This window comes from Pleurodeles waltl, chromosome 9, assembly GCF_031143425.1.
Source record: "Pleurodeles waltl isolate 20211129_DDA chromosome 9, aPleWal1.hap1.20221129, whole genome shotgun sequence".
In the NCBI taxonomy this organism is placed as follows: domain Eukaryota; kingdom Metazoa; phylum Chordata; class Amphibia; order Caudata; family Salamandridae; genus Pleurodeles; species Pleurodeles waltl.
The window spans coordinates 233,963,038-233,977,578 of NC_090448.1; the positions used below are offsets into that span (position 1 = coordinate 233,963,038).

The window sequence follows — 14,541 nt, forward strand, 5'->3', positions numbered from 1 at the left end:
TCCAGGGCGGACCTGGCTTGGCAGTTCAGGCTGGACTGTTCCCATGGGAAGCAGGTTCAAGACTGATTTGCATATGGCTGGGTCCAAACTGGAATGGCATGGGTAGCAAAAGAAATGACGGATTTAGGTCCAGATCTCTGTACTGGGGATGAATGCTTGAAATTGTTCAAATTCCAAACTGTTGGACTGGAAACAAGCATCCTGGGACCGGGTTCAGGGTATCCCTCTTCATCAGTCAGGCTAGCTCGTCTTCAGTGGCGTGGGGAGCAAGGGATCTATGTCTGGGCATACCCTTCCCACTTAGGGTGACAAACGCAAAAAGAACAAGGGATGAACGAAACGCTGAACAATGTCAAATAAAATATTCAGCCCAGTACAGAGATCTGGTCCTAATGTTTGTTTGCTATTGAAATACTTTTGCATGCCACCCTAAAGCTATCCCTGTGCTGCACAATAATCATGGTATTCTCCCTGGCCACCAATCACTCCTCTTCCCCCCCCCCCTCCCAATTCTGTAATAACAGAGACCCAACATATGGGGAGTAAGGCAGAGGGGGTTCTGGGATTTTTAGAGGGCACTCATAATGAAGTGTTAGTCTGAAGATGTTTTTTTTTTTTTTTTAACATTTGGAAATTGATTATTTATTAACTAATCAAACCCAAAATACAACAGTGTACTACATTATACCTAATGGTAATCTATTACTTTGAAAATAGACAGACAGTCAAAGTGAGATTAATTGTGAGCATTGGAAAATTAAAGTCCAGCAGGCATAAAAGTTAGGAACATGGTGAGGGGGCTTGTACGCTGGAGCAGACCCAAATTTGTGATGCCGGAATTGTGCTAAACAACCAGAAATCATTGGGTTAATTAGCTAACCCAACTCACAAAAATACATTGGCCTGGTCTGTGCTGCGGAGATGATATTTCTCAGCTGGCATTGGATGGATAATATATCTGTCCTTGTGGACTTTTGGTGGTTGCTAAAGATGAACCTGTCATTAACACAACCACTGGACTGATTCATTTACATTTACCTAATGGCAATGTACTAGAAGAGAGATGCAAGATATGAGCCGGAAGAAAACACTACCTGAAAGGGAAGGGTCAGGTTTCACACAGACATAATTGTGTTAAAAGGTCGAGTCCTGGACCTGCCCATCACAGGTGTCCTGTTAAGGGTGGAATCTGAGTATATTTGACAATGTTTTTACTTATCCAAGTTAGTGGGATGGGAATGAGTAGAGGGTAGTAGGTAAAAACTGATTTTAAAAGAGCTAGTCAATCGAAGGTTTGTCTGTATCAGTGAATGTGTGTGTGTATATGTATATGTGTGTGTATATGTGTATATATATATATATATATATATATATATATATATATATATATATATATATATGTATTCACACACACCAGGGTTGTCCTCTATGATAGCACACTCCCAATAGGTTATGTATTAGGGATTATAGCAAAGCCAGCAACTTACAGTGAATTCTTTTGACATTTTCATTATTCCTGGCCTTATATTTCCATTCATCTCTGGACATGTGTTTCTGGGTTCATCCTTTCATCAGTAGAGAAACGTAGTCTGTAGTGTTTCACCTCAGTAGGTGTAGTCCGTGCTGAAAGCATTCCAGACATCTCCCTTGTTCAAAGACCAAGTGCATGGCTGCTCAGTTGGTTTGTTTTAATTACAGGCACCTGATTACTCTGATAAATACCAGTTCTGCCCCAGTGGTCCTCTAAAGTGAGTTGAAAAGTGCATTCTGGTAAAGGTAGTCCTGGCCATTTTATAGTGTTTTCCCAAGTGGGTTGCTGGAGCCAAGCGAAATAATAAAAACAGAGTTCATTTCATAACCTGTTTGGATTGCACTTTCATGGAGGACATGTTTTATCCTAATTTTGGCCTCAATTAAAAAAAAATGTTACCACCATACAAATCCACCACCTAGAGCACATTTTGAAAATAAAATATTGGCGATTAATATTGCCAATATAAAGCTACAAGATTGCCTACATGTTTTTATGCTGTCAGTGATATCCATGGAAGAATAGAAATTAATTATAATCCATATTCTGCTTTATTTTAAGGAGTGTGCTCGTCTGTTCAGATTGAAGCCCTGGAAGAACTGCACCCAGAGGACAGTATTGGCTGTCATCTTAGTTTCAATGCCAAACCATTTGATTTTCCGGCACATGATATTTTTACAACAAAACCTGGCTTTGATGCAGAATCCGGTAAGAAGATCAATTATCTTGAATAAACTGCATGACTTTGTGTGGTGTGAATGTGGGTATGGTTTGAAGCATTCTTGTAGAAACATCTTCATAATTTTACCACCTTGTTGCCTTTTCACAGTTTGTGTGGTTTTTATATGGAAATTTTACTTTTTGGCCAAATTATTATTTATATAATATCATATGGTTCACTCTTAGCTTCTTTTATTTTACTTGAATACTGTAGATGTCAAACCTTGTGCAATAGTGTCACTTAAATAAGTAGTTACTTTCACATTTGTCATGCTCTTCAATAAACTATGAATTCCAGAATTCATGCAGTCCCAACCATTTACTAGCTTTTTATTAATGATCTGCCTATCTAGGTACTTTAGTACCGTCATAATTCTGATCCTCCTTTTAAAAGTGTATTTAGAAGGTAATTTCCTGACCTTCATGTGTATTGACATGAAAGCTAATTTTTTTGCACTACATGATTTAAAAGATTTTGATTGCCTGGCAGGGCCATGTTCCCACTTTGCAGAGGCCCACTTAATGGAACTTTGCATGGTTCCTCATCCTAAATGAATGGAAGAAGTCTTGTTTACAAAGGAGATGAATAAGGGATGCCACTTGATAAATCCCCACCACTTTGAAAGCTTGGGCTCCTTTGTGCTCCATCTCTCAATATATGACCTTCAGGGACTTTAAAGAACACCTTTAAATGTCTGATATGTGGTTGGTGTCACAGTACTGGTATCGTTTTCAAAAAGGTGAAAAACTTCACAACCTCGTTGAGCACTCTTTAAAAAAAAAAAAAAAGTACAAAACTTGGTTGTTGTAAACGTCATTTAGCCACCCCCTTTCATGGCACTCTCACCATCATCGCTCTATTTCTGATAAATTGTTGATACCAGAGGGGCACACATTTGCCTCTTGACTTTATTTTGCATTACCATGTGCTGGTATCCTTGTGTGCCAGGAAATAGCCCCTCCATACCACTAGAGCAACCATGTAACAAGACCATATTTCGCTAGTCATGATATCAAGTTGCAGCAGCTCAAACCCTCATCAGCATCAATGCTTAGACAACCAGTGTTTTACTAAAAACAATTGGAATTATTATCTTTTTTTAGAAATTACCAAGAAATTTATAAGGACCACTTTTGGAGAATATTGAGAAAATCTTACATCAAATCTAGTTAGGGACATTATTTGTCCCAGGAGCATGTAATTCAGCTTGAAGCGGTCCTTCATTGTTTCTGGACACCAGAGACATGAGTATTTAGAGAATTTGTTTCTGGTTTCTCTATACCTGTATGTCGAGGCAAAGCTGATAGATGCAAATGGAAGTAAAATGGGAAATCTTCATGCAAGGTTCAGGAAAGAGAAAAACAGCTTGTAGACAGGTGCTGGGAAACTAAAAATGTGTAGTGCAGATTGAGCTTGCTGTTAAGTGCAGTACAGATGACATGAGGCATAGTATTACCCCAATAGTCAGATGCTGTGATACTGAATGCTGAGTAAAACAATATCTGATAGAGACTTCTAGTTGCAAATTACTTACCTTAGAATTTCCCCAAGGCGTCAGTCTGGATCAGCAGTTTTTTCTTCGAGCAGTAGCCTTGTGCGCCGTTAGGTGGCGTCGGTCAACTCCACGTCTGTTGTTTGCATCGTGGTCACCAGATATGATGTCACGGGTCATATATAAATGCCACCCAGCGCACTGACATCAGTTCTTTCCTTTCCTTGCCAACCTACCTGCAGATCTGGAGAGAGCAACTCTTACACTTGCTTTTTGACTGGACTTTTGACTTTGTCAAACTTTTTTGTGGCTTCTGGTTGGTCAAAATGTCATCTCGTAAGACTGGCTTCACTCCCTGCGACTCCTGCTACTGCGTGATGTCTGTGACGGATCTGCACCTGGTGTGTTTGTGGTGCTTGGAGCACGACCACGTCCTGAAGTCGTGCTCCAGCTGCTGGGCCATGAACCCGAAGGCTTAGAAGGAGCAGTCCCTAAAGCTGCTCGTGGCCTGGCATGTGGCTTTGCATCGCTCCATGTTTTGTTCGGAGGAAGGTTACAAAACCGCTTGTGGTGCCATCACCACTCCTCCTCGTCCCACTCCAAGTTGTCGGGTCATTCAGTTAAGGATAAGAAGTTGTCAAAGAAGCACTAGCATTCTTTGGCTTCACCCTGTTAGTTGGGCGAGGCAGGAGAAGGAGTGTCCTCGCTCTTGGCCTCCATCTTTGGAGCCTGTTTTTGGATTGGCTCTGCACCTCCCCGAGTTTCCAGGAGACCCCCCTGCCCCCCCCCCCCACCTAAAGGAATTTTAGGAGGCCATGCTCCTCATTTTTGGGCAGTCCAGCCATTTCAGGGAGCCTTCAGGCCCTGTGGGATTGTAAGGGGCCCCTTCGGGTTCCACACCGGCAGCTTTAGGTGCACCCATGGATCCGCTTCCAGATCCAGACCGGCGTTGGTCAAACCCTTGTGACCTTCGTTGATGACGGTTCCAACGTCGATGCTCCTGACACTGCCTGGGCCTGCGGGCGGCTTTGATTCTATACTTATCGTCGACTTCGACACAGAGCCAGAGCAGCGTCGTTCAACACAGATTCCAATTTGGACAGGTACATTGGTCCCTAGATTGGATCCCAACCATTATTCTTAGGGGGACAAATTCGGTGAGAGTATGGAGGGGGTTGCTGTGGACCCTTTAGAATTCCACCTGGAAGACCCTATCGACTGGTCTCAGGAACTGGGTGAAGCCAGCAGTCTGGATACCTCCCCTTATACTGGTATGCTTTCTCCCCCTACCGTGGCTTTGAAGGAGTCTGCGTCCTACTGAATGGTGGTGCGCAGAGCGGCTGAGTTCTTGGGTCCCGAGCTACCTGCGATGGCTGTCTGGACCAATCTCCTGTCTGAGGTGCTTCAGCCAGGGGCTTCCACATCAGAACCCCTCTTGCCCTTCAATGAAGCCCTCCTGGATGTCCTGCCGGGTGTCTGATCCAAACCCAGCACAGAGGGTTAATAGGCCTGTGCCTAACGACTCAGCTTTCCAGACCCAACACCTGAGAGCTTGGTCATCCAAGCCTCAACGTCCCATGGCATGTTCCCTTCTCCTCTGGATAGGGAATCGAAGAGTCTGGACCACCTTGGGAAGAATTTTTTTCTGCCTCCTGGCTGGCATTGCGGTCCGTGAACACTGCATGCCTTTTGGGCTGCTACACCCATACTTTATGGGACACAGTCGCACAAGTGCTGCCACAGGTCCCGGAGGAGGCCCGGGCCATTCTCTCCCAGGCTGTTGCTGATGGGAGAGATGCAGCCAAGTTCACAATCAGATCTTAGGCCAGATATGACGGACTCTCTGGGCAGATCGGTTGCTTCTGCTGTGGCCTGAGGTGTCATGCTTGGTTATAGACTTCTGGCTTTTCATGGGATGTTCAATATACTCTGATGGACATGCCCTTTGATGGCAGCTGTCTTTTTTGGGGCTAAAGCAGACTTGGTGCTCGAGTGCTTTAATGAGTCCCGGGCTACGGCAGGGTTCCTTTGCCTCACTGCTGCCATTCGCCCCCCTCAGTCTGCTTTTCGCCCCTTTCATAGCCATAGAAGGGGCTCCCAACCACGCCCATTCCCCGCCAGCTACTGCGCATGCTGTTTAACCTCCTGGGAGGCCAAGGAAGTGTGATCCAGTGTCCCCTCCAGTTGCAGCCTCCAAACCTTCCTAACCTGGTCCCCCTTCCCCCCCTCACCCCACCCCCCCCCCCCAATCCGGGCACCATACGGAGGCAGGATTCGCCATCACCGGCCCTATTGGAATACCATCACGTCAGACAGGTGGGTTTTGCAAATAGACTGAAGGGGCTACTCCCTCACCTTCGAGACTACCCCTCCCACCATCATATAATCGTATGATGGAGGATCACCTGGCACTTCTCCACGAGGAGGCTATGGCTCTCTTGGCAAAGGGAGCCATAGAGAGGGGCCCTGTGCCAGAAGTAGATTGTGGTTGTTATTCCAACTACTTTCTGGTGTCCACAAAGGACAATGCCCTCTGCCCTATCCTCGACCTCCGTTCACTCTGGCTCAGGTCTTATATACCATGGACTCAGTAGACTGGATTGTAGCATTGGACTTGCAGGACGCTTATTTCCATATTATCGTCCGGCCTGCCTAAATATGTCACTTGCGGTTCATGGTAAGTCACGAGTACTTTCAATTCACCATGCTCCCCTTTGGCCTTCTCAGTGCCCCTCAGGTGTTCACCAAAGTGATGCCGGTGGTCGCAGCTCATCTGCACAGGTCATGGGTTTCAGTCTTCCCCTATCTCAACTATTGGCTGTAGAAGACATGCTGTTGTCTCCCACCTCCAGACTACAGCAGATCTTCTGCATTCGATAGAGTTCACTATATACGTGCCAAAGTCACACCTGACTCTCTCTCAGCTGCTCCCTTTCATCGGAGCTGTTCTGGACACAGTGCAGTTTTGGGCCTATCCTCCCGAGTGGAGAGTCCAGGATATTCAGGGTATTTTACCAATGTTTCTGCCTTTATCCTGGATTTAGGTGAGACAGACTCTGAGGCTGCTGGGCCTCATGGCCTCTTGCATCCTGCTGGTGACATATGCCAGATGGAATATGCGGGCTCTGCAGCTGGACCTGAAGCTGGGTTCATGGACCTTTGCCATCTCGACTTTGAGAATTGTATGTGTTAATGACCGAGATATACAGAAGTCTTTCTTAGATTAATAATTTAAAAACCACTTATTTCCTGTTTTTGTCATATATAGTTCTCAAAAAGTACTGAACTGATTTACACTGCATTATGAAAATGCAACTTCTTTGACCATTCTGCCCCTTTATATTTTCACCACCTGGAGATGGAGACCTGCGTGGAACTTGACATTAAAAAAACAGCTTTTAAATGCAAAGTGGATGTTCACCTGTTTACACAAGCATAGTCGTTATTGTGTGTGTGTGTGTGTGTGTGTATATATATATATATGTGTATATATATATATATATATTGGTTTGTTTTTTTTTCAATTAAGAAAACAAAGGTTAAAGCTTAGTTAGAGTTGGGAAAACGTATTTCCCTATACAAACCAAGTTTAAACTACACAAACATTAAACATTTTAAAGTTATTGTTATAAATTTCATTTACAATTTATCCACCACCTCAAATTATTATAAGTAGCAGACCTCGCTACACACTCCTTCATATAGTAAGGTGTCCTAGACAGTCAAAGGGAGGAGGATAATGTTTCGGAGTGGGGTGAAGTAGAGTACCATAGAGTGGAGTATAGTCAAATGGAGTGTTGTAAAGTACAGTGGAGTAGAGTGTCGTGGAGTGCCGTGGCGTATCATAGCAAGAAGTTGGGTAGCTTGCCGTCCAGTGTTATACAGTGTAGTACAGGGCGTAGAGTGGATAGGTATAAAGAGGTGTAGTGCGCCATAGAGTGTTGTGCAGAGTTGTATACAGTGGAGTAGGCTGTTGGACTGTGGAGTGGCAGAGAGTGGAGTATAGTACAGTGGCGTAGAGTGGGATACAGTGTAGTAGAATGGAGTATAATGCATTCTAGTACACTGCAGTGGGGTAGTGTAAGGTGTCATAGAGGAGAGTGGTGTATCGGAGACTACAGTGGCATGGAGTGGCATAGCATACTGTTGCGTAATGGGTCATAAATTGGAGTATTGTGTTGTACAGGAGGGTTGAATGGGGGTGTCATACAGTATTGGAAAGTGATGTAGAGTACAACGGCATTCAGCGATGTAGAGTGGAGTAAAGTGGGGTGCAGTGGCATACAAAGTAGCGTGCAGTGTCGTATAGCGAACTAGAGAATCGTAGAGTGGAGTATTGTTTTGTACAGTGGTGTGAAGGGGTATAGACAGGAATAAAGGGTCAGAGTGTCATGCAGTGGAGTAGAGTGTTGTTGAGTTGCATGGACTACAGTAGTGTGAGAAACAGTGGAGCTGCATAAAGTGGATTGTTGCATAGTAGTATAGAGTGAGGTAAAGTCTTGTACAGTGGAGTAGAGTTGCGTGGAGTGGTGTAACCTAGTGTGGAGTAAAGTTCAATAGAGTATATGGGTTTCTCGTAGAGTGGCATGGAGTGGAGTGTTCAGGCATAGCATAGGTAGAAAACTGTTATAAATTAGAGTAGAGTCTCCTACATTACAGTGAAGTGCTGTATTGTACAGTAAAGTGTTGTATATTTGAGTGTACAGGCATAGAGTGGAGTGTAGAATTGGACTGTGGAGTGTACAGGCATAGTGGAGTAGAATTCAGTGTAATGTTGTACATGCAAAGACAAGCCAGAATATCGTAATGGCTGTTTTTGGAGAATTAAAAGGCAGCCATATTGTTTTTACTACACTTTGGCTGTGTTCAGTGCTAGTGCCTTAGATATAGGTAATTAACACTTTTTTAAAGGGTACTAGGTAGGAAAATTATTTATGTAATGTAATTCGAGATTTATAAAGCGCGTTCCTACTCAAAGAGCATCGAAGTGCTGGGAAGAAAGCACGTAGTAAAAAATAGACAGAGGGTAAGAAAAATAACAGAAATAATGAAGATAGAAAAACATCCAATAGAAGAAACTGAAACAAACTAAATCAAAGACCCTGATCTTGATGTACCAAAAAAATTAACGAGGAAAGAGCCAAGTTTTCACCATTTTCCTAAATTTCATATAACCTGATTCTTGCCTAATATTCTGTGGGAGAGAGTTCCATCCTCTGGCTGCAGCTACTGTAAAAGCTTTGTCTCCCCATTTGGCTTTGTGTGCGAGGGACCTGAATCAAGTGAGCTTGGGAAGACCTCAAGCTTCTTTTCGGTACATGCAGGAGGAGTCTGGAAGTCAGGTACCGTGGTCCTATTCCATGAACTGCCTTAAAAGTAAGACAGAGCGACTTAAACTGGATACGCTGCGCCACTGGTAACCAATGTAATTTCCTAAGACTCTCTCTAACTGATATACATCGTGGGAGATTAAGAACCGCTCTGACAGCGGAATTCTGAACAGTGCATTACAGTAGTCTATCTTGGACATTACCAATGCCAGGATAGCAGATACTCTCCATTCATGTAACAGATAGGGGAAGATTTTTCTGAGCATTTTAATTGACCATAAACTGATGTTTCCCACATGATAAATCTGTTTTTTAAAAGACAGATGTTCATCAAACAAGATGCCTAGGTTTCTAGTAACAGTAGTGGGCACAGGGCAGTTACCACATTCAGAGGGCCACCACCGTGAGTTCCATAAATTCTTTCCAGGTCCAAAACATAAAACTTCAGTTTGGTGGCATTCATTTTTAGCCAATTGGTCTTCATCCATTTACTCACTTCCACCATACAATTACTAAACCGATCTGCAACCTCCTCCCATGGCTGATTAATAGGAATAATAAGCTGGGAGTCATTAGCATATAGAAGTTTACGGACATGTTCTGCAGTAATTTCACAACATTTAGTTAAATTCTGCAAAAGTACTGCAGTGACCAATGTCACTAAGTTTAAATGCCTTGTAACTTAAAAAAATACTTTCCCTACTTAACTACAGTACCCAAAAACCATGTTCTCTGCACCATAATGTATAATGTTGCTAAATTGTATGTAAATCTATTCAGCCATTTTCATGCTACATCAGACACAGTAGTCTAAGGAAAATACATCTGTAGACAAACTTTTTAAGGTACCCCCTTTTACTTTTGTGCCCCTCAACGATTCACCACAAAAAAGCTATCATCTCAAAATGTAGAAAATGTTGTAGGTCTGGAAAGTTTTGCGGTGATTCGTCAAATGGGTGGAAATTTATGAGGAGTAATATCGGAGGAACGCCCATCTTTTGGAATACTAACCATAACTACAGAATGCCAATCAGATTTAATGTGATTTCTTTCTATCTATTGTATTTGTTATGGATTTGTTAATTGGTTCACATAATCATGTGACCATAAATGTGTATTTGCTTTTCATGTAGTAATTCTGAAGCATTACGTATGCGTTACATATGCAGTCTAGTTTATTTTTTGGACTTCCTTTACTTTAAGTCATATTGTGCTACAAGATATTACTAAGTTGTAAAACCTTATAACTTGACATTGACTTACTGTACGTACCTACAGTACCCCACAGAATCATCTGCGCCCACAATTTGTAAAGCAGCCAAATTTCATTAAAAATCCAGAAGATGGTTTTTGTGTTATGCGAAATAAGGAAATCTATGGAAAATGCATTAGATTTGGTGACCACCTTTTTCCTTTGCAATCCCTTGACCAAATGCTGTGAAACTTTCAGTCCTCCTAATATGAAATGGAGGCAGCAGGTCTGCAAAGATTCACGTACATTCATCAAAGGGTGCAAAGTTATAAAGAGACAAACATCTGAAAACTCCCCATCTCTAGTCACCTTGACTAAAACTCTGTGTAAAAAAAAAAAAAAAAAAATGTGTGTCACTGGAAAAACCCAAGGGTTAAATGTACTGTTATAGTTAGGTGATATGTTAAGTAAAAAGGTATGTTCTAAAATAAAAAAAAAAAAAAAAATCACCAGCTATTGTAATAGTTATCTCAAGTACCTAAGGTAACTATAACTTGCACCCTCACCATGCATTGCTAATTCCTTCACATATTAGATCACTCATGACATCTTCTATTATATCACTGATGATATCACTGCAGCATTTGCAGTGAAATTATCAATGACAAAACTGTGCATTGCGGGGGTGTGAGGCATACCCCTACATGCAGAAAACTCAATTCTGCGCATGACAGGGAGTTGACAGCAGGGCCCAGACTTAGGCCAGGCCCTGCGTCCATCCCTCCACATGCAGCTAACCCCATGCTGTGCATAGCCTTTGGCTATGCGCTTTGGCTGGTTGGGAAAGAACTTGGCCCTGGGACCCCTTCTCCTGGGGCGAAGTGTGATGTTTAAGGGGGACATGCGGCCCCCCTCCTTGGCTGATTATGGCCCCAGGGACCCCATCTTCCAGGGCCTGGAGTTATTGATCAAGAGAAGGGGCACACAACTCCCTTCCTGGGCCATCTCCCTTGGGGACCCCATCCCCTGTGGCCCAGTGTGATTGAGGGTGAGGGGGCATGCTCCGGCACCCCTTTCTTCTGTGCCCAGCATTATCATTAGGTTAGAGGGGGTACGCAGCCCCCCCTTCCTGGGCCAGTGTCGTCCCTGGGGACCCCATCCCCCGGGACCCGGCTTTAATATTAGGGGAAGGGTGGCATGCGGCCCCCTCCCCAAGCAGACTTTGTCCCCTGGGACCATATCTTCTGGGGCCTGGCATCATATTAAGGGGAGGCGAGGTATGCAGCCCACCTCCCCTGGCCAATTTCAGCCACAGGGACCCCATCACATTTAAAGGACAGTACCTCGAAGGCCCCTGTGGCCCCAGCCGGCTTCACCGCATCCAGTGGGAGGGAGCAGCGTCTAATGCTGCTCCCTGCGGATGGAAGCTATATTTTCATCTGTTTCCCTGCCTCCTTATGTGTGGGCAGGGAAACAGATGAAAAGACTGCTGACAGTAAGCTAGACCCCTTTTGGAGCTACTACCCACTGGGAGCGGACTCTGTGTTTGCTCATGCTTGGCAGGAGGTTTGAAAATGCTACCACCAAGCTCGAGCAAACACAAGTTTCCCTGCCTTCACCAGTGAGGGCAGAGAAACCAGTATGTCCTGGGGCTTGGTTCCCCAGGAGATAGCATTGGAGCTGGCCCCAGGGGATGGGGTCACTGGAGCCATTAATGGCTGGGGAAGGTGGGTCGGCCGGCCCCCGTCCCTTTTTCTTGAATTCACAGCCCGGGGCATCTAGAGGCTCGGGTGGGGGCAGCATGTTCTCCTCTACTTAAAACATGCCACAGGCCCCGGGGACTTTAAATGTGGCAGGCCTCTGTGATGGGTCCTCAAGGCTTCAATTGTCCTGGGAGGGGGGCCTCATGCTCCACTCCCCCTTTACAAATGCAGCTGGGCCCCAGAGGATAGGGTCCCGGTAGCAAAAACTGCCTGAAAATTGCTCTCGGCCCCAGGGGATGGGGTTCCAATGGCTGAAATTGGCCTGGGGTGGGGTGGCCATGTGTGCCCCCTCCGCCAGAAGTAACCATCTCTTGCACCTGGGACCTCGCCAACCTGTGGGGGGGGCATAAAAAAACAAGCAAGTGTGGCAGGCTGCACTTTAAAAAAAAAATAATAATAATTCCACAGATTCACCAATCCTCTGCGTATCCACAGAAATATTTTAAAAAGAAAAGGGTTTTAGGCCCTGGCAGGTCTCTGGAACCCCACCACCACCTATCCTAGTCGGCAAGGTTATTTCTACCCTACCTACTTGTCCTTTGTTTCATTTTTTAGGATCTTAACAGAGTCCCAAGATGGCTGACACCACTTCCTGGTTCAGGTGTGGCAGCCAGTCAGATTTCAGTTTGAGATCTGTCTGGATCCGCTGAGTCTCTGTATCCTTATCATTAGATATAAAGTTTTTGAGCATTTCTAGCTTTCTGCAAAATTTTGTGTAACTCCATTCAAAGTTTTAAGCTGTAGCTATGCCTAAAGTTCCTATTGGAAAATGAATGGGGAAAAAAACATTTTGGAACCTTCCCCCATTTTTTTATTCGGTCCCTACATGATTGATATCCCTGAAACTTTACATATGCAAGCTAGGCAAAAAGAGCACTTTTTGGAAAGTTTCTGCTGTGATATTAGACTCTGCACATATGAAAGAATTCTATGTGGATTATCACCATTGTTGAGTGGTGGGAGGGCCAATATCTCACGAGACGCAAACCGTGAATGGATCATGTTGCACCTCCTGTTTTTTAACAGTGCATACCAATAGCATATTATACTTTGCACATCTGCGCATATGGTTTATCCCATGGTGTTTTTCCATGTATATTCATTTTAAAATTAAGTATTTAACCAAACCTTTGATGCAAGAGGTTAAATTCACGCTGTTTGGAAAAATCACATCAAAGAGACCTCATGAGTAAAAGCAGAGTTGTTTCCCTGTGCATAGTCATTCTGAAAGGCAATGTAAGGCAGTTACCTGTTGTTCTCATGCACATTTCGTTGTCCTGTGGTAATAGCAAATTTCACATTTGCACTTTACTAATATATTTCAGTGTATACAGTTACTCATGATAACATGTTTTTGGACCACATCTATTTTCAATAGCCTTGCATACTTCTGTGTATAGTAATGTAATGAGTTGTTTGAAAGTTTGATCATGTGCCTTACTTGAGAGCTGGTGTATGTAATTAATGTGATACCATTAGAAAACTGGGCGTTTGATGATAAGTTCTCCATTTCAGGTCATTATATCTGCTCCATATCGATGCAAAGACTTAGTGACAAGCAACTGAAACATCTTACCATGAGTAAAACTGCACTGCTCGTGACCGCTTCACTCCATGGCAGCTCTTTCTCAGGGCAGCAAATAAGTGCTAATGTCCCGTTTAATCCAGGATTTTATGCTGACCATGCTGAAATAGTTTTAAGTAATCATCTTATGAGTTCTGATGTAAAAATATTTGGAGCCACGGACATTCTTGAGAATCTAGAAGTAAGTGAGTTTTTAAAAGTATGTGTGCACTTGATTCTCCTGTATGACCATTCACCAATAACAACTGTACATAACTTTTATACATAAATATAGCATCCCATTTCTCTTTTAATGCAATGTAAAAAGAAAAACATTGACCTGATAAAGGCGTGTTTCATTATTGTCTTTAATCCTTATTGTAAATATGTTTTTTCACGTTTGATTTGTCTTGATTAAAAACTCCCACAGCTCCATTTTTTGCTCCTAGAAATTCAGAAATCTAGATAAAAGTGCTTTTTATTTTGCTTTGTCTCTTCCAAAGTGGAAAACACTATGTGGAGTCTTGCAAAATATCCCAAAAACCTTTGATTCAGGTGATGGGGGTCTTTTTTAATAAACGGTTTCTTAATGGACACCTCTTCCTCCAATTCCCTTCATCATGACTATCCTTAGAGAAGCCAGACAACACTTAAGAAACTTTTCCCCCACAATAGCTCTCTAGCTATTCCAGGTGGGATCATGCGACTCCAACCATGACTCTGCCACTGGATGTGACTTTGGAGTATATTAGGCACTAACAAGTGCACCAGGGTAAGTTATCTGCTTATGCACCTTTCTGCATAATTCCTCACCATTTTGACAGTGAGTAGGTTAAATGTCTCATTCTAGGATTTCAGGGTTAAACCAGGCCCAGGCACCATTGGAAAATGTCCTTGTCTGTCCTACATGATATCTGAATGTGATGTTTGGGCTTAGAACACAGCGCT

General features: G+C 43.5%; 1 protein-coding gene across 1 annotated transcript in view; it reads left to right on the top strand.

Annotated features, from left to right (window-relative positions):
- Nucleotides 1-14,541, top strand: part of NUP210 (nucleoporin 210) — a 462,103-nt gene that overhangs the window by 380,328 nt on the left and 67,234 nt on the right. Inside the window, exons 35-36 of the mRNA XM_069206618.1 lie at nt 2,093-2,239; nt 13,545-13,795. Of these exons, the coding sequence (XP_069062719.1) occupies nt 2,093-2,239; nt 13,545-13,795 (398 nt within the window). The remainder of the gene's footprint in view (nt 1-2,092; nt 2,240-13,544; nt 13,796-14,541) is intronic.